General features: G+C 42.8%; 1 protein-coding gene across 4 annotated transcripts in view; it reads left to right on the plus strand.

The window, feature by feature from the left end:
* DOK7 (docking protein 7) overlaps positions 1-24,650 on the plus strand; it is a 65,374-nt gene that overhangs the window by 15,952 nt on the left and 24,772 nt on the right. For all 4 annotated transcript variants that reach the window (XM_061584263.1, XM_061584264.1, XM_061584266.1 and 1 more), the window contains 4 exons: positions 1,893-2,012; positions 6,582-6,689; positions 8,658-9,526; positions 15,057-15,099. In XM_061584263.1, the coding sequence (XP_061440247.1) occupies positions 1,893-2,012; positions 6,582-6,689; positions 8,658-9,526; positions 15,057-15,099 (1,140 nt within the window). The remainder of the gene's footprint in view (positions 1-1,892; positions 2,013-6,581; positions 6,690-8,657; positions 9,527-15,056; positions 15,100-24,650) is intronic.

The raw sequence follows: 24,650 nt of genomic DNA on the forward strand, positions 1-24,650 counted from the left end.
CCCACTAACTCTCCCATGAATTCCATTTTGTTTCTGGTGGTTTATCCAGCAACTTCCAACTGTTCTGTCCTCCCCCCTTCACAGTTTGCTGCAGCCCTCCCTTCTTTCCTCTCTTTCTTCCCGACTCCTTTCGTTTCCTAAAAAATCTAAAGTGGTTTTTTAAAAGTTGCCTCAGAAATATCATATTTTCAGAAAATATCGATATTGGTATTGATTTTTTTAAAAAAAATATATCGATACTATGTTTATTTGTTTTTCCAGCTGGGAAAAATTAACTCAGAAAAAGCAAGGGCAGCAGAGAAAGGGGGGCACTTCTTTCAACCATCAAACTTTAGGAAGGGGGGGCACGAGGGAGGGTAATACTGCTCAGCTCAGAAAGTTCAGTAACTGAGCAACTTGAGGGAGTAAAAATGTAAAATTAGAGGACACGGCCAGAAGGATACAGCAACTTCCCAGAGGAATGCCTGCTTGTGTGAATGGAAAACAATGGATTTGAGGCTACCATTGAGCACGAAGTGTGGACTTTACAAATCTATTATGATGGTAAAAGCTGTGCATTTGCTACGAAGAAATGCTCCCATGTGGATAAGCCCAAAGATGATAGTGACTTTTACAAGTAGTTAAAACATTTGAGAAAACACTGTACTTCAACTTTGTTTTTTTAGGTATGGTAACAACATATCAGCATAATAAAAAGAAAAAACAGAGATGAACATGAAAGAGTTTGATTTACATAGAATCTGTGGCATTTGTCAAGTTTTGTCATTTTGTTCCTCACATTTGAGGATTACATATTTTCCGCTATTTCCCCCCACACAACTAAGGCTGCAATCCAAACTCCCTTTGCACAGGATTGGGTAGGGGTTTGGATTGGGTATAGATGTTTGCCCAGCCCCGCCAGCCTCCACTGGCCTTTATCTGTAGAATCTCCATGGTCCACCCACTGAAAGTGCAGTCAGATGGAAGTGCTGCAGACAGGAGCCAAGATCCACTATATCCTGTATCAGCCCTGCTGCCATCACTTAACAGCATCAGACCTGGATCAATGCACCAACTCCAGGCTTGTGCAGCAGTTTGCCTCCCCTGCTCTGCCTTCCATTCTGGCTGGCATGAATAATGAGGCTTCAGATGCCGTGATGACTCTGCTGCCCAGCCAGGGTTTAGATTGTCCTGTAAAGTGTTTTTCAGTGAAAGCCATTCAATACTTATTGCTGTCATGACTGATAATTTTACTAGGGTTATAAACTGAAAGAAGAAGAAGGACATCTAGTTTAATTCCTCAAGATAGTATTATCCGTGTAATTGGGAGGAACTGTGATAATAAAGGATGGGATGGGGAAGTATTATACTAGGAATGTTACATCTGTAGAGAGATGAACAGTCACTGATCAGTTTTGGCAGGAAAAGTTAGGAAAATGTTTTGATATAATCTGCAGAAGACAGGCCACATCATGGCCTTCGTGGACAATTTTATCTATAAGTGAAATCTGATAAATTAGATTTTTTCCTTGCATTATTTACAGATTTTGCACTCTTTTCATAGTCCTCAAATCTCTCTCAGTTAAAGAATGATTACTCTTATGACCATCAGCTAATTCCTTTGGCTGATGTGTCCCCCAGAATCGGTATTGGGACCTGTGCTTTTTAACTTGTTTATAAATGTTCTAGAGTTAGGGGTGAGCAGTGAGGTGGCCAGGTTTGCTGATGATATTAAATCATCCAGAGTCATTAAAACAAAAAAGGACAACAAATAGCAAAAAATATGTAATATCCAATGGAGCTTACTTCTGAATAGACATATATTGAATTGCAGCCTTGATAAATATGTCATCTAAACATGTATCATCTGTGCTGAGATTTAAAATTGTCCTAAACATTTTGCTTTCTTGCAGGGGCTGGTGTTTTTTTCCTATCTTGTATGGAGGGAGAGAAGATCAGCTTTCTCTTTGACTGCATTGTTCATGGCATCTCGCCAATGAAAGGCCCTTTTGGTTTACGTCCAGTCCTTCCAGGTTAGTATTGGAAGTATGGCATAATCATGTAACAAGGGAACCTGTCTTGAATAATATATTTTGCTATTATTGAAATAATGCCTGGACATAGGAAGCATAAAATGGTTGTCATCATTAAATATCAAAATAGACCTAGATCAACATTCTGACATGCTCATTTTCATCTCCTGCTATAGCTCATACTTTTGCTGCTAGATTTTGCCTGAGATTATCTAAATAAATGTTTATAAATAATAAACAGAGAGAGACCAACATTAATTTGGGAGGTGTATATTTCTAAAGTTGAGCCAGACTAGTCTAAAAATTAACTTGTTAAACTTTGAAATAAATGGAATTTGCCAGAGAGTTAGTTTTGAAGACAAGATTCTTCCTTGCTCAGCAACCATGGAGGACAATACTGCCATCAGTTTAGTTATAGTGACTGGTGAATCCTCCCTGGCTCAGTTTGGATTGGGACCAGCAATTATCGGTAACTCTGGAGTACAATCAGGAAAAATGTTCTTTCTTTCTGAATGTTCAAAACATAATTGCCACTCCCCCATTCCTCTATAAAATCAACAATCTGTTGCCTCGTGGCTAATAGTTCCCAATGTTGATTCCAGTAGCTCTGATGGCAGGAAAAAACAAGCCCCTCTAACTCTGCCAACCTGTCACATGGCTGTAGGAACATTCTAGGTCAGCCTTTCCCAACTTTGGGTCCCAAGATGCTGCTGGTCTACAATCCATCCTTCCTGACCACTGGCTATGCTGGCTGGGGCTGATGGAAGGGGTAGACTAAACACCTGGAGGGAGCCAGGTTGGGGAAGGCTGTGTTAAAGGATTGGTGATTTCATATTCTTTAAAAACTCTTGGATGGATGTCATTTGGATCCGGTGATTTCTTCATTTTTAATTTGTCAGTAATGCCTATCACTTTATCCCTTGACCCTCTTAAGGTGCTCTTGACTTTCCTTTTCAAATTCCTTTTTACCAGTTCCTTCATTTCTTAGAAGTTTCCTCTTTTGAAGTCAAATGTTACTGTGGGCAATTGTCCCCTTATATCTGAATTTATTTATTTATTTATTTATTTTATTAAATTTCTATACCGCCCCATAGCCGAAGCTCTCTGGGCGGTGTACAAACTAAAACTTCCATCTACAATTAAAACACATATTTAAACAATTTTAAAACTACATCCCAATTTCAAAATTGTAAACATTTTAAGACAGACAAAACACATATTAAAATACTAAATACTAAAATGCTAAAATGCCTGGGAGAAGAGGAAAGTTTTAACCTGGCGCCGAAAGGATAGTAATGTTGGCGCCAGGCGTGCCTCGTCAGGAAGATCATTCCACAATTTGGGGGCCACCACTGAGAAGGCCCTCTTTCTTGTTGTCATCCTCCGAGCCTCCCTCTGAGGAGGCACCCGGAGGAGGGCCTTCGATGTTGAGCGCAGTGTACGGGTAGGTTCATATCGGGAGAGGCGTTCCATCAGGTAGTGTGGTCCCAAGCCGTGTAAGGCTTTATAGGTTAAAACCAGCACTTTGAATCAAGCCCGGAAACATATAGGCAGCCAATGCAAGCGGGCCAGAATCGGTGTTATATGTTCGGACCGCCTTGTCCGTGTCAATAGTCTGGCCGCTGCATTTTGCACGAGCTGCAGTTTCCGAACCGTCTTCAAAGGCAGCCCCACGTAGAGCGCATTGCAGTAATTTGGCACTGTGGTCACTGCTTCCAGTCAGTTCTACAACACTTGCATCTGTCATCAGCTCCTTCCCTTGGACTACCTGTTCTGGGACATAGTCATTAGGGTATCAGAAATTTTGCCTCTTTGTCAAGACCAGATCATGCATTTACTTAGTAACTGAGGGTAACAAAATCTCCCATTGTTTCAGCACAGTCTCCTTTGGATGACTTCTTGATTTCAGTCTCCATCTCAAGATCACTCCATGCATTTTGGTCAGGGGAGCAACAGTATGTCCCTAAATCACTTTTGTGGCCTGGTATTATAACTCAGAACATTTCTGTGGAGGAGTCCTCCCCTTTTTTGAGATTTCTAGCTTGTTTGCTGTCTTTTAACGTACAGGGTGATGCTGCCCCCCTATGCCCACTATGCCCATGTTCTCCTTTAAAACGAAGCATTTCAGCTCCCTCATCTTTCCTCAGAGGCGTCTTGCATTATCATGAAAACAGCCATACACGATGCTCTGGTGTGTGCATATTGCTCTGTGGCCTTTTGGCCTCTGACTGGCTGTCATGTGAAACAGAAAGACCAAACTTCTGTCGGGAGCTAAAAATGACCATTGACATGTGTATGTAACTATATAAGCCAGTTCCTATAATTCTGATCCACTCTCCAATCATTGTGTTTCACTCCAGGGCAGGGCAATGTAGATGAAAGACTAGGGTTATGCAAATATTGATTAGCTTGGTTTTCATTGGCTTCTGTGGGACAAAACAAATAGGCTGCAATCTGGAAAACAGGAGAGCAACAGCTAAACTTGCTTCACAGGTATAGCTCCCCACTCCCTATGGAATTCTTGAGATGGAACAGTTCCCTTATGAGGAAAGGTTGCAGCATTTAGGGTTTTTTAATTAAGAGAACATAAGAACATAAGAAGAGCCTGCTGGATCAGGCCAGTGGCCCATCTAGTCCAGCATCCTGTTCTCACAGTGGCCAACCAGGTGCCTGGGGGAAGCCCGCAAGCAGGACCTGAGTGCAAGAACACTCTCCCTTCCTGAGGTTTCCGGCAACTGGTTTTCAGAAGGAAAGAAAAGCCAAGTCAGAGGTGACATGATCAAAGTGTATAAAATTATGCACTGTATGGAGAAAGTGGATAGAGAAAAGTTTTTCTTCCTTTCTCATGACACTAGAACTCATGGACATCCAATGAAGCTGAATTTTGGAAGATTCAGGACAGACGAAACTACTTCTTCACACAGTGCATAAACTATGGAATTTGCTCCCACAGGAGGCATTGATGGTCACCAACGTGGGTGGCTTTAAAAGAGGATTACACAAATTCACAGAGGATAAGGCTATCAGTGACTATTATCCATGATGGCTATGTTTTCCCTCCATGGTCAGAGGCAGCATGCTTCTGAATACCAGTTGCTGGAAACTACCGGAGGGGAGGGTGCTCTTGCACTCAGGTCCTGTTTGTGGGCTTCCCACAGGCATCTGGTTGGTCATTGTGAGGATAGGATGCTGGACTAGATGGGCCACTGTCCAGATCCAGCAGGCTCTTCTTACGTCCTTATAATTTTTCATTTCTTATAGGGAAAATTAAAGTGTTGCACTTGGGGACAGTATTGCAGTGCAGCAAAACATGCCAACTGTCCTTGACATTGGATGGCCTGGATACCACTGAAGGGATCCTGGAGAGCCACTGTTGGTCAGCATAGGCAATACAGAGCTAGATGGACCTCTGAGTCTGCATAGGGCAGGTTCCTTTGGGAAGAGTAGTGGCCCCTCCCTCCCTCCAGAAAGCAGCTCTAGAGTTTTGGAAGGGAGGTGTTCCTGATACTTCTGATCCAGAAGATTTGAGGCATTTTGGGAGTTTATGGGAAGGTGTTCCTCAGTGCAGTGTTCACTCTGAGGCAACAAGGCAAGGCTAGAAACTCAAGAATGGCCCCACCCCTTCATTATTATGGCCTCTGTAATTAGGGATGAGATAAATTTGATTCGGTTTGCATTTAAAGCCAAATTGATCAAATTTGCTTTCCAAAACAATATGAGAACTGAAATGCAGCCATCCTTATCTGAAGTTTTGCTAAGCGATTCTCCAGCCAATGTTTACAAAAATTCATATATTAGGGGGAAATGTGCATAAAATCAATATATTAGTGAAAATAATGCAAAAATGCATTATATTAGAAGAATTTGCTTGCAAAAATATGTACATTAGTTAAAACTGCAGACAAAAATAAGTGTTTTAGGAGAAATTTGCACTAAAATGCCAAAGGATTTTTTAAAATTTCAGATTCCTGCAGAAACCTAGAGAACTGAATTTAAGATTGGAAAAATGAGACACTGAGAAAAATGAAACTGATAGATCCTTCCATTCCTCCCTCTAATAGATTAAGAACATCTGGAAGAACTCAGCCCACACCTTTCTATCATCCCTGAGGTTCTTGCTGTTGTAGCAAGTGGGTCAAAGTGGAGGGGATCATGCTAAATCCTTTGCTTAGAGAATAGTGGTGGTAGTGGTGTGATTGAGGAAATAACAGGAATTCTCTATTCTCCTCCATGTGTTAAACTTGATGAGTCTTTATCTGTTGTAGAGGACAAGTCTCTAAGCTGAAAAAGCAATGCACAGCTAATCCACATAAATTTGTAAAGCAAAATTTTATCATATCATATTCTCTTTTAATTTTCATATGTTATTATTTTCATTCAACAGAATAGGAGTTCCTATTCAGTTGCAATAGAATTTCTGCTAGTAGGATTCTACAAATGCTTTTGTCAATATGATTGAGGCGACATAGTCAAACCGCAGAAAAAACATGGCTTACTTCAGGTGCTCCACTTTCACTACTAGTGAAAGTTTATTGCAGCCAAGTCTCAGGAATGGTGTTTTTTTTTAAGACCCCAGTGCAAATCCTACATGCATGGAAGAGAGAGTGGCCAATGAAGCTTTGCAGTTAGAAAAGCGCCTCAGCCTTCTGTCCCATACAAGTTATCATGGTAGTGGAGGTAAGAACAAATATATAATTCTTTTTTCTCAGGCTTCTGGCCCATAGGTGGGATGTAGCCCACAAGGCCTATTCTCCCCAGTAACACACCCTCCTTGTTCCCACCATCTCTGCAGTCCTGGTTCTCCTGGTGTACAGATGTTTCTCACTGAGCAGAGGAATGGGGAGGAGGTTGTGAGAGACATTCAATTTCAGCATCTCCTCTTTGTGATGTCCCCCATCACTGCTCAGCAGATTTGGGGGGGAAAGCTGAGCGGTGGAAAAGAGGGGCTGTGGCTCCTGAGCATCCCACTAATGTTTCCCAAGGAGGAGATTGTTCTCTGCCCTTATAGGACGGTTGCTGTGTTTCTGTGCTGTTGGACAAAGACAGTGATCTCTTCCTCCATGGCCAGCCTGCTGCTGTTTATATGGATGGAGTGTATCTATGTTGTCTATCCCATCCGCTGCTGGCTTGCAGCCCTGAACGCTTGCCAATGAGTGGATGTGGACCTTGAGCTGAAAAAGGTTCCCCATGCCTCATATGGACTCCTCAAAATTGCTAAGGCTTGTAGATCGCATCAATCACATTCTATTAGAAAAATGATTGAATGAGATGCAATATCTTTGTAGCTTTTCATCCTGCTATAGCAATTATGGGGAACCTCCTGCCCATGTGGGTCATAATTTGACCTGCAAGGCCATTCCTCACAAACCACATCCACCTGGCCCACACCTGAAGTCATGTATGCGATGTCAGGTGGGGGGCAGGTATGGACAAGGCTACGAAGGGACAATTGAAAGCTTTGGGTGATCTCCAGATGGTTCACTGATCAGCTGATTGGTGATGACAGGGAACCCCTCTGGCATTGGCTTCACTTGGATGTTTCTTGTTGGAAAATTCCTTATGCAGTCAAGGGGGGTCACTTTCCCCAAAAGGAGCATTTTCCCTCTGCAAACATCTGCAGAAGGGAAAATGTTCCATGTGCGGGATATGATTTAAATCCAAGCCACATCCTCCAAATGCACTTTAAGGGGATCCCCGTAACTACTGATCAGCTGATTGGTGGTTACAGCAAGCCCCCTTGAAGTCATGCTCCCAGTGCCAGTCAGCTGATTTCTTTTGAACATTCATAGGTACTGATCACCTGACACCATGATGATGTCAGCTGATTGACAGGAGGGTGGTCATGCCCACCTGTCAAAGTTGGTCTGCAAGGGAGGGGGGCAATTACGGATCCAGCCTGCTGGTTGGATCCAGTTCTAAACCCCTGCCCTGTAGCCTGGTCCATTGTTGCCAGTAGCAGGCTCTTTGGGATCAAGGGCAGTGCTGTGAGCAATATGTTGAGGCTGTGGGATGCCAGTTAATACTGCCATCTGTGTGAGCCGGCATAGTCTGAGTTTCATAGGGGCAAGGCTCAGCTTTTGGCAGGCAGTCTGAAAAGAAGATTTTGTGTCCAGCTTCTGTTTGTAAATGTTAGATTAGGGATTTCCAATGTGGTGCCCCCCAACTGTTGTTGGATTCCAGTTTCCATCAGCCCCAGCCAGCATGATCAATGGTCAGGGATGATGGGAGTTGTAGTCCAGCAAAATATGGAGAGCTCCACATTGGCTTATCCCTGTGTTAAATAAATATAACTGACTCAGCTAGGAAAAGGGGAAAGAGGGCCAGTTGTGAGTTCTGGAGCAAGTTCCCTGGAATGGACAGAGAAGATTCCACAAGTTTGCTAAGTCTGCTGAAGAGTGGGTTGAAGAGAAATGGAGACACGGGAAATGATCCAAATTATGGCTATCCATGAACCATTAATGCTTCTCACCTGTCACATTAAATTTTCAGGGGTAGATTATCCCTAAACCTGTATCAGTCTAATAGTTTCCTGAATTGCCAAAGTCTGAAGTGCCCTCTGCAGTATGAGGGATAACCTAACTATCATCTTGCTTTCTAGTACAGCCATTTGTACTTGAATCATCCATCTCCTTTCTTTCCCTGCAGGTGATGATAGAAGTTTATCAAGTTCATCTTCAGATACAAGCCATTCTGATGCTAGCATTGGGAGCAGGTTGACTATTTGGGCTGACCAGTCTTCAGCCAGTACTTCTCAAGAGAGTCATGGATTGCCTGTAGCAAAGGGAATTCATCTCGGGGAAGAAAAAGCCCATTCAGAAGCTATCCGTGGCATCACCAAACCACCTCCTAAACTTCTTCGCTCCAGGCAGCTACAAGAAATAGGCCGCCAAAGTTCTTCTGATAGTGGGATAGCTACTGGGAGTCACTCTTCTTACTCTGGAAGTTTTTCTTCCTATGCTGGGAGCCTGGACATTTGCCACGGTGATGAATTTGGATCAATGTTAAGTCTGCCACTGAACCTTCCTTCAGACCAGAATATATGCACTTGCCCATCTGGTGATCACCTGAGGAGCCCTGGCCTGGAGTACCAGGTTCCCAGTTCCCTTAGGCACACCTATGACACACCCAGGAGTTTGTTACAGGTAGTTGCTAAAGATGTACAAAGTTCAAGTGCAGATTCTGCATTATCCAAGGATGAATCACCTCAAGAAATTAGCAGCCTCAAACTGCTGCCACCACATCTGGAAGCACAAGCTGCTCCTGAGCACAAAGAGGAAGGGGGCACACAAGCAGCCTTTCCCCTGGAAAATGCCAAAGAGTCATCTCTTGAGGCAAGCATGGATTTTGTTTCAAGGTGGTCACATCTAAAGCAGCAAGGAGAGTTGTTGGATTCTAGAAGTACTGATGTGACACCATTCAGTGGGATCTCCCACAGTCCTTGTGAAGTATGTAACTCTCCTTCTGGGACATTGCGAGCTGTCTTTTCATCTTGCCCAGTCTGTGGTGGGCTAAAGGTAAATCATTGTATTGAGTGCATGCTGACCTTGTTTGTAGACTTCTGTGCATCTTATGAAAAAATGTTACTAAATGTACTGATGGTAACTGAAATCAGCTGAAGCAGGTGCATAAATTTTACTTTATCCATTATATTTACATCCCATTTTTGTTCCATTGAACACAAGGTGGCTTACTTACGGTTCTTGGGTGGTTTCCCATACAGACTCAGATTTGCTGAGCCAGTTTATATGCCTCCAGACCTTGTCCTGGGACTATTCAATTACCATTTTAGAGACAAAAGCTGACCGGTCCTGGTGGAGAATTCAGTTTGTTCCATCAACAGTAATTGTTCAAACTTTTATTGAAATAAACAAATTGCAGTGGGGCATTCTGAGATGCCCTGTCTTATTAGAAAGTACCTCCTAACCAGTGATGAAGGGCAATTGGCCTATTGGAAAAGTAAGTCAGGGGCTGCCACTGATGGTGGGCGATGCCTGAACCCAAATGTGAATGCCATTGGCAGCATTGTCTGTGCCAACCTCTCTCACTCACAAATTAGGCCAAGGGCTGCATGCAGGCTGGGATCTGTAGGGTCCCCAGCCTACTATGCATGAGTATTATTGTACCACTTTAGGTATCCGGATGTGCATGTGAAAGGTTTTATTATTTTTTAAATGTTATTTAGTTCTTTTCTCTACAAAAATGTTTGGTGAGTAGTCTCATAGGCTAATTATATGACAACTATATAAGCATTTTAGCTTCTTGAGAATGGCTTGTTGAATGTGGTATGAAGATGGGGCAAAACATGTTAGTTGTGCTAGTGAAGTTTATTGGAACAAGTGGGGGGACATTAAAAGAACTGGGCCAAGTAGACTAATGTTGGGGCATTCACATACATCATTCAGAGTTTGGTGACAGTGATGGCTAATAATATATCGAGTACCATGAATGAAGAACTATAAAGATAATTAACTTGCTCAGCTGTCACAGTCAGGCTTGTGTCATTTCTCTCTACTCTTCCTGGCAACTTTCTGGCTGGCTGGCTGTTTCCAAAGGTCTACAGACAGAGACCATTGAGAAGAAGGAAGCTTGGGATCCCACTGTAATTTTAGGTTTTCTAATAATAGGGCAACCATGCAGTTGAGCAAAATAGCCAGTTCTCTTTCAGAATTAGCCAAGGCCTGCCTGAGACGGATGAGCTGGAGGTGTACTGAACATGTGTCATTTTCAAAATTAACTGCTGACCTTAATTTCTGAAATGGCTCTTGTTCAGAGGTACTACACCTCTGAACCCCAGATGTTAAGGAAAAGCAATAGGAGAAGGTTCCTGCTTCATTGCCTTGCTTGCAAGCTTCCCAGGGGCATCTGAATGGCTACTGTTGGAAACTAAATGCTGGACAGATGGACCTTGGGTCTGATCTGTCTGAATTCTTCTTGTGCTCTTAAGAGGATTCAGCCTGCATGTGAGTCCTGCTCTTTGGATTCAAATCACTTGCCTCTCATATCAGCCGCCCTGGGCTCCTGCTGGGAGGAAGGGCGGGATATAAATCAAATAAATAAATAAATATCTGAGGTGTGGTGGCTGTCTTGTTTTCCTTAGTGATGAAGAGATAGCACTCCACACACATTCAGAGGTATAGTTCTTTATTGCTACGCATATTCCAAGGCCGAGACTTGTTACAGAAAGACACCCTAGGCCTGCTTTCCACATTTAGCTGTGTGGGCCTGGTTACAGTGGTTTGGCTTGCAGGTAACCCTAAACCATGGATTTAGAACTACAAGGGCAAAGCTCAGCATTGCCCAGCATTTCCTTCTTTTCAGTAGGCCTGGCCCCAGCAAGGCCTGGGCTCCACTAAGACGCACTGCCACTTATACAGATCTGGTCTGGTCCACTTCCCCTTAGTTATTCCCCCATAAAGCAATGCCTTACATGCATATAGTATTGCATTATTGGGGAAATTAAATGGTGGTGGGAATGAGTCCAAGGATTGTATTAAATGTTAGTCCTGCTCAGAGTAGAGCCACTGAAATGGATGGACCCAATTACCTTAGGTCCATTAATTTCAGTCAGTCTACTCTGCGTAGAACTTAGTTGGATACAACCCAAACTGGATGAGTTTGGTATTTCTGCCATCATTGCTATTGGGCCATCCATTGCTACTGTTGCTGTCAGGCTTCCTGCTGGGTCATCAGCCCAACAGGAGCATTACAGCAGTAGTGATGGCAAAGAATAACCAGGTGTACTAACCAAGTCTGCTTGACTGGCCCTCTCCCTGTTATCATTTAAGTTCCTCATACACTGTATTTGAGGAAATAAACACAGCTGTATTGAAGAGTCCAGTTGTACAGGCTGGCTGATGTTCCTGTCTCTCATTACTGGACCTCCCACTGCTGTTGCCTGGCTGTGTGCTGCCATTATTGTCACTGTTGTTCAGTAACCACACTGGGGGTGGGTACAGTGAGGGCACTTTTCCTAGGGCCCACTTAAACCTGTAGCCAGAGCTTGAAAAAGTTACTTTTTTGAACTACAACTCCTATCTGCCCAATCCAGTGGCCATGCTGGCTGGGGCTGCTGGGAGCTGTAGTTCAAAAAAGTAACTTTTCCAAGCTCTGCCTGTAGCCCTGGCAAGATGTCCTAACTCTCTACTGGCTTCAGTTTCAACAAGAAACTGCCATGCAGCTGGTATTCCAACTAGATGCCATTCATTCCCCAGTGCAGTTACCATAATCAAAATCAGGATTGTGCTGCATTCCACTAAGTTTGTATTTAACTTGAACAACTTTTAAAAGTTCAGGAAAAAAATAATTTATGGATTAGCAAATGTTTTTTGTCAACAACTTTCCACCTCAGGAAACTTCAAGCTGTGGCCTGAAGCTTAAAATGAATTCCTGATGCTTCCTTTGCATCAAAATGTCTGCTTTTTTAATTTGATGTCTTTTTCTGTCATGATGCAGGGCACAGAGTACTCTCTCAATTCTTCCTTCGAATTGGCAGCTTGAAGTCAAACCAGCAGTGCAAAGGAGCTTCCTGTGCAAAATAAAAATGCTCCTTTGGCTTCCAAAGCAGGACTCGCTGTTAGTGCATACAGCAAGCCCTGCTGGGACTGGTGGCACTACTGAGTTTCCCCATTCACTACAGCCAATCCCTGCCCAAAGAGAGGCTTCCTGTAAGTGCAAGCCTCTTTGAAGTTGGGTCACCTGACAACATGGTAACATCAGGTGTTTGACAGATAGGTGGTATGCTTACTTGTAAAAATGACCCATAGGGGTAGGGGAGGTAAGAAGCTAGCTTGCTGGCCATATCCTGTTACCCACCCTTGACATAAAACAGTACTTCCCATGCAAAATCACCTGACATAACTCCACCTACCAGTCACAAATAAATCCAGAGAATGCTGCTCCTTTTCTTGGGCTCTTGCACTCAGGTCCTGCTTGCGGGCTTCCCCCAGGCACCTGGTTGGCCACTGTGAGAACACGATGCTGGACTAGATGGGCCACTGGCCTGATCCAGCAGGCTCTTCTTATGTTCTTATGTTTTTCTTCATCTTCCTTACTTCAGCAGTTACTCCACTCTGGTAGCAACCATCTTTCTTGCTGGAAGAGGCTTTATCCAGGAGAAATCAATTTTGCAAACTAGTTTGCAGTGAACATGACTTGCCCTTACATAAATGATTGGCTTAGGTTTGGGCTTTAAAAGCTAATAATTTCATCAAGAATAATACAGATTTCTATGGAAATAGATGTTTATTCTGCCCTTCAAATAAAATTTAGCAGGGGGCTTTCAATAAAAGTACAATGAGTACAATATGGGAATAACATTACAGACAAAAATTTAAAATCACAGGTAAAAGCCGCATAAAAATCAATTTGCTTAGGTTTAATGCCTGGTACCAGGGCACATTAGGCCACCACCTTCCTGGAGCTGGGCCGGTCTGGTTAGTGCCTGGATGAGAGACCACTTAGGAACCACATGTACACCTCTCTTTTTTAAAAAAGATATTTGGCTGGTGATGAAAGAATGACAGTGTAGGCACTAAGCAGCTGTAATGCATAGTACCTTTACTGCCCATCACAACTGAAGCAATCAGAGTGTATGTGAGGTTGCTCCTGTTGCTTGAAATAATAGAAACCTGAGTCTGGAATCATCCCAATGACTTCACTGAAGAATGCAATTTCAATGTGCAGCCATTTGTCCTGAGCTTTCTTCGGGAGGATATGTTGGATTACCTGCTTGTTGAAAATTAGATTCGGGACATGGAACTCACTAGAAGTAAATTCGTTCAGATTAGATTAATTGAACAAAACTGGATTGTGGATCAAGCATTTAAAATGAAATGGTAAGCCATGTATTAGTGACAGCTAGGAATATGATTTTAGAGTGAAATGAAACCTTATCAGGAACATACCTGGTTCCTCATCCCATGTGTCTCACTTAACACTAATAGGGAAGAAGCATTTGTGAGGAACAGTTGGGCAGAAAGGGGGCACTTAACTATTTCCATTACTGTTGATCATCCTTTGTGGCTATTTGGTACTTGTAAACTGTCTCCCTGCAGACTGCCCCAGCCGGTATCTAGAAAAAGCAAGGAGAAACTGCCACAGTTATATCCATAATTTAAAACAATGAACGTGTACAAATGTCATACATGTCGGTATTAGACAGAAAAAGTGCATCTCTAAAGAAGGATATTTACAATAAACATTACAATACTTGACAAAAGGTGTCCATCTATTTAATAATTTGCCACAATTGATCTTTCAGTCTTGAACATATACCTTGAAACAAACAATTTGTCCATTTTGGGCTCCCCTCAAAGCCATGAAATGGCCTTTAGATTCCCAATATTGATTTTTACTGCTGATAATACATTTTCAATTAATGCCTCATGTTTTACCAAGGTAGATTCGTTTAGATGGCCCATTTTCAACTTTTAAGTTAAGCTTCAACTTACAGTTATCTGATATATCTTTCTTTTGGAACTAATGTTTGGCCATATATTACTCACAGGGTCCCAACACACATCATACATGTGGAATCTTAACACTTCTAACAACTGATACTGATATTGATATTCAATTTTTGTGTGTCTGTGTCATTAACCAACACACAGAGAGATAGGGATTATGGTAACAAAGATAACATTGATTATTTGCACTAGTTTAAGCAGATAAATGCCACACTTGTGAAAACTACAGACATTCATTCCCAGGTAAAAGTACACAGAATTATTTGTTTCATAGTGATGATTTTCCAGTTCTTATGAAGGGTCAATTTCAGTGTAAAATATTCACCTATGGTATGGAATTTGGAATAACTTATATTTTCCTTAGATGCATATATAGTTTATCAGAATGCATCATCCAAACAATTTATTCACAAATAATATTGAGAGTTGGACTAACAACTGGACCATATTCAATTTGCTAAATATGGTTGGCAGTAGTTTGTCAGGTCAAACTTTTCAGTGTTGCTAAATTTGTAAGAAACTCCATCGTGATAACACATTATGTCTCTCTCTCTCTCTCTCTCTCTTTTTTTTTTTAAAGGAAACTTCCATTATATCGTCTGGCATCTTACCAGCTAACCCAGGTAAGAACCACTGAGATTTTTGCTAGATTTTAAAACCTCTACTTTCAGTAGTTAAGAAAAAGAAAAATAGTAAGTACAGGTCCAAATTCACCAGAGTGTAATATTTATTTGAATATTTTTAAAAAAAGAAAAGAAAAACAACTCCAAATTTAAGAAGGGGTTACGCATGTATAAATTCACATGTATCAAAAAGAAATATAAATTAAGGTGTGCCATGTAAGCAGTAAAATCATCCTTCAATATCTCACATTGATAATTTTACAACTTTCCTTACATAAGCCCATATTATCACTTGGTCATTGGACCTTCATCCTCTTCTTTTATAGCTTGGGCATGTGTGTAAATGCACACACAACAAACGTCTTTCTCTCTTTTGCATGTGCACACACATACTCTCTTCTGTGACCAACTGTTTTCTGCCAGCCTGCTAGGTCCAGCAAATATAGTTGTGAGAAGGTTGCACCCTGAAAGATACGTCTGCTGATCAGACATGCGATACATGATTAGGGATGTAACATGTTGTCAATTTCTGCCCAGACTGTGTGTTAATAAAGAAGGGGCTTTCTAGAAAAGGCTTTTTCTGTTTAGTTGCTCTTGCATGCCATATAACAATCTACAGATTCATAAGCACCATGAAATGAATCTTAAGAGCAATGGCTAGAATCCTAACCGTATCTACTCAGATGTAAGTCCCATTGAATTACGCCAAGGTAAGCAGCATTAGGATTGTAGCCTCAATCTATGTATGTTTACTCAAAAGTAAATACTTGTGAGTTCAGGGGCAGGGTTTTCTCCCTTACAAAGCACAGCACAACACCCCTATGATGTAAGTCTTGGACACAGAGGGCTCGTTCACATGGCGACTTACTGTGAGATTGGTGCTACTTGCACCCCCGTTTAATTTGCATGGTTCACATGACGTTGCAGGCAATCAGCAGCTATCACACAGTTTTCCCATATCAACCCAATCCAATTATAGTGTGAAAAGGAAAGGAAAAACTGTCTCAGGTTCGCTGCACTCCTCCATGTAGGCACTTTGCCTCAATGTTTTTTTAGTGGGTGGGCTCTCTTATGTCCTGTCGCCAGCTCCCTCTCTCTCTGCTGCCCCAAAAGCTATGGCAGCTACTGCCTACTTTGCCTTTTCCAGGGGGTGGAGGGATCCTTGTAGTGGGTGATTCGATCATTAGGAACATAGACAGTGGGGTGTGTGATGGGCGTGTAGACCGCAAGGTGTTTTGCTTGCCTGGTGCGAAGGTTGCAGATATCGCCCGTCGTTTAGATAGTTTGGTAGACAGTGCTGGGGAGGAGTCAGTGGTCGTGGTGCACGTTGGCACCAACGACATGGGGAAATGCAGCCGTGAGGTCCTGGAAGCAAAATTTAGGTTGCTAGGTAGGATGCTGAAAGCCAGGACCTCCAAGGTGGCTTTCTCTGAAATGCTACCGGTTCCACGCGCAGGACCAGCCAGCCAGGCCCAGCTTTGCAGTCTCAATGTGTGGATGAGACGATGGTGTCAGGTGGAAGGGTTTGGATTTGTTAGGCACTGGGGAACATTTTGGGACAAGCCGGGCCTGTACAAAAGGGACGGGCTCCACTTGAACCAGAATGGAACCAGACTGCTGGCACTTAAAATTAAAAAGGTGGCAGAGCAGCTTTTAAACTGACTGAGGGGGGAAACCCGACAGGAGCTGAGAAAGGTCCGGTTCGGAATAAACCTCCCCCCTGGGATAAAAACCAAAGAAATGATGAAATTTTAAAAGGGGTAGGCCTAGAAGTAGGCATTGTGAGAGCAGGGGCACAGGATATAAATTCAGAAGAGCAAAATTACCACAGGCCTAACCACAAGTGCCAAAGACACTTGAAGAGAGACACTGCTTACAAGTGCCTGTACGCTAATGCTAGGAGCCTGCGAACCAAGATGGGAGAACTGGAGTGCTTGATCTTAGAGGAGAGCATTGATATAGTGAGCATAACGGAGACCTGGTGGAATGGAGAAAACCAGTGGGATACGGTTATCCCTGGTTATAAACTATATCGGAAGGACAGGGCAGGACGTATTGGTGGCGGAGTCGCTCTATACGTGAAAGAAGGCATTGAATCCAGCAAGCTCGAAACCCCAAAAGAGGCAGACTCCTCCACAGAATCGTTGTGGGTGGTGATACCATGCCCCAGGAGGGACTTAATACTGGGAACGATCTATCGTCCCCCTGATCAAAATGCTCAGGGAGACCTTGAGATGAGATATGAAATTGAGGAAGCATCCAAACTAGGAAAGGTGGTAGTAATGGGTGACTTCAACTACCCGGACATAGACTGGCTGCGTATGTGTTCCAGTCATGACAAAGAAGCAAAGTTTCTAGATATTCTAAATGACTATTCCCTAGACCAGTTGGTCATGGAACCGACCAGAGGGACGGCAACCCTGGACTTAATCCTCAGTGGGGACCGGGACCTGGTGCGAGATGTAATTGTTGTTGAACCGATTGGGAGCAGTGACCACAGTGCTATTAAATTAAACATACATGTAACTGGCCAATTGCCAAGAAAATCCAACACGGTCACATTTGACTTCAAAAGAGGAAACTTCACAAAAATGAGGGGATTGGTAAAAAGAAAGCTGAAAAACAAAGTCCAGAGGGTCACATCACTCGAAAATGCTTGGAAGTTGTTTAAAAACACTATATTAGAAGCTCAACTGGAGTGCATACCGCAGATCAGAAAAGGTACCGCCAGGGCCAAGAAGATGCCAGCATGGTTAACGAGCAAAGTCAAGGAAGCTCTTAGAGGCAAAAAGTCTTCCTTCAAAAAATGGAAGTCTTGTCCGAATGAAGAAAATAAAAAAGAACACAAACTCTGGCAAAAGAAATGCAAGAAGACAATAAGGGATGCTAAAAAAGAATTTGAGGAGCACATTGCTAAGAACATAAAAACCAACAACAAAAAATTCTATAAATACATTCAAAGCAGGAGACCATCTAGGGAGGCGATTGGACCCTTGGATGATAAGGGAGTCAAAGGTGTACTAAAGAACGATAAGGAGATTGCAGAGAAGCTAAATGAATTCTTTGCATCTGTCTTCACAGTGGAAGATATAGGGCAGATCCCTGAACCTGAACTAACATTTGCAGGAAGGGATTCTGAGGAACTGAGACAAATAGTGGTAATGAGAGAGGAAGTTCTAAGCTTAATGGACAATATAAAAACTGACAAATCACCGGGCCCGGATGGCATCCACCCGAGAGTTCTCAAAGAACTCAAAGGTGAAATTGCTGATCTGCTAACTAAAATATGTAACTTGTCCCTTGGGTCCTCCTCCGTGCCTGAGGACTGGAAAGTGGCAAATGTAACGCCAATCTTCAAAAAGGGATCCAGAGGGGATCCCGGAAATTACAGGCCAGTTAGCTTAACTTCTGTTCCTGGAAAACTGGTAGAAAGTATTATTAAAGCTAGATTAACTAAGCACATAGAAGAACAAGCCTTGCTGAAGCAGAGCCAGCATGGCTTCTGCAAGGGAAAGTCCTGTCTCAGTAACCTATTAGAATTCTTTGAGAGTGTCAACAAGCATATAGATAGAGGTGATCCAGTGGACATAGTGTACTTAGACTTTCAAAAAGCGTTTGACAAGGTACCTCACCAAAGGCTTCTGAGGAAGCTTAGCAGTCATGGAATAAGAGGAGAGGTCCTCTTGTGGATAAGGAATTGGTTAAGAAGCAGAAAGCAGAGAGTAGGAATAAACGGACAGTTCTCCCAATGGAGGGCTGTAGAAAGTGGAGTCCCTCAAGGATCGGTATTGGGACCTGTACTTTTCAACTTGTTCATTAATGACCTAGAATTAGGAGTGAGCAGTGAAGTGGCCAAGTTTGCTGACGACGCTAAATTGTTCAGGGTTGTTAAAAGAAAAAGGGATTGCGAAGAGCTCCAAAAAGACCTCTCCAAACTGAGTGAATGGGCAGAAAAATGGCAAATGCAATTCAATATAAACAAGTGTAAAATTATGCATATTGGAGCAAAAAATCTGAATTTCACATATACGCTCATGGGGTCTGAACTGGCGGTGACCGACCAGGAGAGAGACCTCGGGGTTGTAGTGGACAGCACGATGAAAATGTCGACCCAGTGTGCGGCAGCTGTGAAAAAGGCAAATTCCATGCTAGCGATAATTAGGAAAGGTATTGAAAATAAAACAGCCGATATCATCATGCCGTTGTATAAATCTATGGTGTGGCCGCATTTGGAATACTGTGTACAGTTCTGGTCGCCTCATCTCAAAAAGGATATTCTAGAGTTGGAAAAGGTTCAGAAGAGGGCAACCAGAATGATCAAGGGGATGGAGCGACTCCCTTACGAGGAAAGGTTGCAGCATTTGGGGCTTTTTAGTTTAGAGAAAAGGCGGGTCAGAGGAGACATGATAGAAGTGTATAAAATTATGCATGGCATTGAGAAAGTGGATAGAGAAAAGTTCTTCTCCCTCTCTCATAATACTAGAACTCGTGGACATTCAAAGAAGCTGAATGTTGGAAGATTCAGGACAGACAAAAGGAAGTACTTCTTTACTCAGCGCATAAACTATGGAATTTGCTCCCACAAGATGCAGTAATGGCCACCAGCTTGGATGGCTTTAAAAGAAGATTAGACAAATTCATGGAGGACAGGGCTATCAATGGCTACTACCTGTGATGGCTTTGCTCTGCCACCCTAGTCAGAGGCAGCACGCTTCTGAAAACCAGTTGCTGGAAGCCTCAGGAGGGGAGAGTGTTCTTGCACTCGGGTCCTGCTTGCGGGCTTCCCCCAGGCACCTGGTTGGCCACTGTGAGAACAGGATGCTGGACTAGATGGGCCACTGGCCTGATCCAGCAGGCTCTTCTTATGTTCTTATGCCTTTCACTCACTCCCCCCTCTAGTCAGTTTCATACAGCTTTGTGTCAATTGCACCCAGTTCTACCAGTTTTAGCAGAGAGGCATGCAATTGACAAGAAACAATGAAACTGATCAAAAAAAACCTCTCCCCTTGTCCATTAGCAATATCGATACTCCAGAGGGAGTTAATATGTAAAATTAGGAGCAGGGCCACAAGAAAACAGCAATATGAAACATTTCCAGAGGAACCCCTACTTGTGTGAAAGGAAAACAGTGGATTTGAAGGTAGGAAGTGTGAACCTTGCAAATCTATTGTGATGGCAAAAGCTGCATCTTTACTGCGAAGTTCAGTTCCCATGTGAATGAGCCCAGAGTGAAGGAAGCCTCTGTTTTGTGGGGACCTCCCCTGCTCTATTTCTGGAAGGAATGCTGTTTATACCCTTGAAAGTTTTTTTTTTTTATGTGAGACAAGCAAAGAATTTCCCACTCTTTTTTTTGTATTCCCAGCCCACTATGCTTCTTTATTCCCCCCCTTCCTGGTGCTGCAGTTATGAATGAGGTGTGTGTGCATGTGTTTTGACAGTAGCCTACACAACAGCCCTGTGGGGCTGGTTTTGGTCACTCATCGCATGCATTCCTAGGCAGAATGTCCTCTTCCCATTTTGTTTGTTTGTTGTTTGCTTGTTTGTTTTAGAAAACAAAGGGAATAGGAAGTGCTGTTGAACATATGCAGCCTGCCTTTCTCTCTTCTCACCATATTTCTTGTGACAGAGGGCTCCCAAAAGGTGGAGGAACAGCTTGAGGGGGTACTGTTAGTGGAGTAGCTAACAGCTCAAATAACTGATCTCAGCGTCTGAAGTAGCACACCTTTTCTCAGACTGTAGGCTTAGGAAAAACAAGAAAGCTTGTTTATTATAGGAAATGCATACTTGATAGAAAGAAGTTCCTAGTTCTAACTAAGTTGGAGGTGCAACGACTCATGCTTGGTCTTTGATGCCATGCTGCTGGAGACGGAGACAAAGGAAATATGTCTCCTCTCCCAAAATTAGACAAAGGAGGAGGAGGACAAGCAAGAAGGTCAGCAACCCTAGGAGTATCACTTTAAATCTGAAGGAGGTCAGCATAGGTTAGGCTACAAAGACTATCTAGGAAGCTTAGAGATTCCCCTTTCTGTCTAATATAACTCCATGCAAACCCACCAAATTTGAGTTACATCCCAAGACCCATTCTCAGTGAGAACTTGGTTCAGTCCATGCAGTTCATCTTGTTTCGCAGTTTCTGGTGTTTGACCAAGGTGTTTTGTGTGTTGCTTTGTTAGATTTATATCCCATGTTATAAGTGTGTTGGGCAGGGACCATGTGTCAGCAGTTGTCTCTTCTGTTGGACAGTACGTCAGCTCTAGAAGTCCCTTGTCCAGCATATATCTTAGAAAGTGGAACTTCATGTTAAGGTGCTTTGTGCTTGAATTCACGTCTTCTGCCTCCACAAGTCTGATACAGGCTGGATTGTCTCTAAGCATCCTGATAAGCTCCTGCCTAAGTCTTGTAAAAGTCTGTGTAGCCCGCAGTATCTGATATGAACATGCCTCAGCAACTGATATGTACTCTTCTTCTGTGGAAGATAATGCTACTGTCTCTTGCTTCTGGCTTGCCCAATAGATAACTGATTCTCAATAGCAGAATAGGTTTCCATTGGTTGACTTGTGATCCTTGGTGTCTCCAACTGGATCAGCATCTGTGTATCCCAGTAGCTTGGGATCTTGGGTAGCTGATCATCTTTAGCTTTCCCTTTAGGCTCTCTTCTTGATTTGCATTTGTTTACTGAGTCTTTCCCGCCCACACGAAGGAATGTAGAAAAGGCTGTACTGCCTTCAGACCCCCTCCTCCCTCTGCTTTAGGATCTGACTTTTCACTGATATATTATGAACAGGGTGTAATTTGAGGAGTGCAATTTGTATGGGGGCTGATTTACTATAGGTAGATACACACTCTTTTTTTGATATATTCATATCACAACAACAGAGGCGCACTCTAAGATACATGTCGGTCCCAGGCCATAAAGGGTTTTAAGGTGAACATTTATACCTTCAGTTGTTCCTGGAAATACACAGGGATCAGGGCATATCAGGCTGAATACATTCACATCTCCCAATATGCATGAATCAGCAAACAGCAACATTTTCCACTAGCTGAAGCTTCCAGGTTGTCTTCAAGCTCAGCAAGGTCCAAAATAGAGAGCATTACAATAGTCAAGCATGGAAGTTATAAAAACATAGAAAAATTTCCTTGGCTATCTGCTTATCAAAAAGCAGTTGGGTTCACGAGCATTCTGTACCTGTTCAGATGGGGAAATCACAATCCCATCAATCACAACCAAACCAGGGCACACGCCCAAGTTAAACTAATCCTTCCAGAGTCCAAAGATATTCCACCAGAATTATCTCTGACTTCTCTGGATTCAGCTTCAGCCTTACAGGATTTGGAAGTAAACATGAAGATTGAAATACATCTGGTGGCATTAGCCTTCTTGACCAAGCTGACCTTTTTTTCTACAATGACTTTAAGAACCAGACTAATAAATTTATTGAGAAATTGTTTTAATTATTTATTTATTATGTTTATTTCTGTCTGTAATGTGTTCTTAAAATTTATAATAATGTAGGTTCACAACCACATAAAGATGTGCATCTGGGTTCAAGGCAAATTAAAATAATTCCTGTTTGCAGTATGAGATTTGGATGGGGATATATATTCCCATTTCTCTTGTAATGCAAGTGGGAATGCACATCCCTATTCATTGTCCTCATATAAGGGCATCCCTTGTCCTTATATGAGGTTATAGTGTGGGCGATTATATTTTTAGTGTAAGGTATATCTAATGGGTATCAGAAAGGCTGCAATAGGAAGGATTCACATAAGATATCTTAATTTATTCCTTTCATCAGCTGAACTAGCTTCAGAACCTATTGTGGGAATTTTGTTCCAAAGCAAAATCAACAGAAAAACTAAATTATTTCTCAACTTCAGAATAGTGGAAGGAAGAAACAGGGAGTTGATATACATGTTAACAGATAACCCCACCACCACCTGCAATGAACACCTTTACAAAGCAGTCTATTTTGAGTATGTAGGCACAACAGAACTAAAAAAATAGAATCAATACTCAAACCATTACTTATATTTAATTCGTATATGTTTTTAAAAGCAGGTGCTTTTATTATAGTGGTTTTGCCTCTGAAATCATATTTATTTGTTTATTTTTATATTTATATCCTGTCCTTCCTCCCAAAGGGAGCCCAAGGCTGTAAACAGCAGTGATGAACCACTAAGAACATTTAAATCCAAACCTCTTTAAAAACAATGACAATATAGATGCAGACACTTAAAAGCTTGTTGAAAGATTTTGTAGGTGACAAAAAGACAACAGAGATGGCGCCTGTCTAATATTTAAGGGGAGGGAATTCTAAAGTGTCAGTGCTACAACATTAAAGGTCTACTTCATATGTTGTGTGGAACGGACCTCCTGGTGAGATGGTATCTGCAGGAGGCCCTCACCTGCAGAGCGCCGTGATACAGTCTTTCAGGTACCTTGGTCCCAAGCTGTATAGGGCTTTATACACGAAACCAAAACCTTGACCTTGGTCCAGTAGCTAACTGGTAGCCAGTGCAATTTTTTTCAGCAGCAGTGTAACCTGTTGGCAATATCATGCCCTAGTGAGCAGTTGTGCAGCCACATTTTGCACCCGTACCCACTTCCAGACCAACCTCGAGAGCAGCCCCACAAAAAGCACATTAAAGTAATCCAGCCTGGAGGTTACCAGCAGTCAGACTATCCCGGTCCAGAAATGGCCACAGCTGTCCTACTAGCCAAAGCTAGTAAAAGGCACTTTTAACCACTGAGGTCACCTGGGTCTCTAGTGAAAAAGATGGAACCAGGAGCCTCCCCAGACAATGAACCTGCACTTTCAGGAGTAAAACCCCATCCAAAGCAGGCAATTGACCAATTATCCAACTCAGAAACCACCTATCCACAGCACCACCATCTTGCTAGGATTCAGAGTCAGGTTTTGGGCCCTCATCCGGCCACCACCAAGTCCAGACACTGGTCCAGGGCTTGCATGGCCTCTTCCAACTCAGCTGTTACTGATAAATAGAGCTGGGTATCATCAGCGTGCTGCTGACACCTTGCCTGTTATCTCTTAATGACCACTCCCAATGGCTTCATATAGATGTTAAACAGCATGGGGGACAAGATGGTACCCTGCGGCACCTCACAGCACAACTGCCAGAAGGTCGAAAAACAATTAATGTTATTCTCTGAAATCGACCCTGGAGATAGGATTGGAACCACTATAAAACAGTGCCTCCAATACCCATATCACCTAGTCAGCTCAGAAGGATACCATGGCCAATGGGATCAAGAGATCAAGTAAGAATAACAGGATCACACTCTCCTTGTCCTTCTCCCAGTACAGGTTATCCATCAGGGCAACCAGGGTGGATTCAGTCCCATAACCAGGCCTGAACCCAGATTGGAATGGGTCAAGACAATCTGTTTCATCCAAGAGTACCTGCAAATGTTGCACCACGGCCCTCCAAATCACCTTCCCAAAAAGGGGGTATTTGTGAGCATGCAGTAGTTGTCACAAACCAGTGGATCCAGAGTGGGCTTTTTCAGGAACGGTCGGATCACCACC

The sequence above is a fragment of the Rhineura floridana genome, chromosome 9, assembly GCF_030035675.1.
Source record: "Rhineura floridana isolate rRhiFlo1 chromosome 9, rRhiFlo1.hap2, whole genome shotgun sequence".
Lineage (NCBI taxonomy): Eukaryota > Metazoa > Chordata > Lepidosauria > Squamata > Rhineuridae > Rhineura > Rhineura floridana.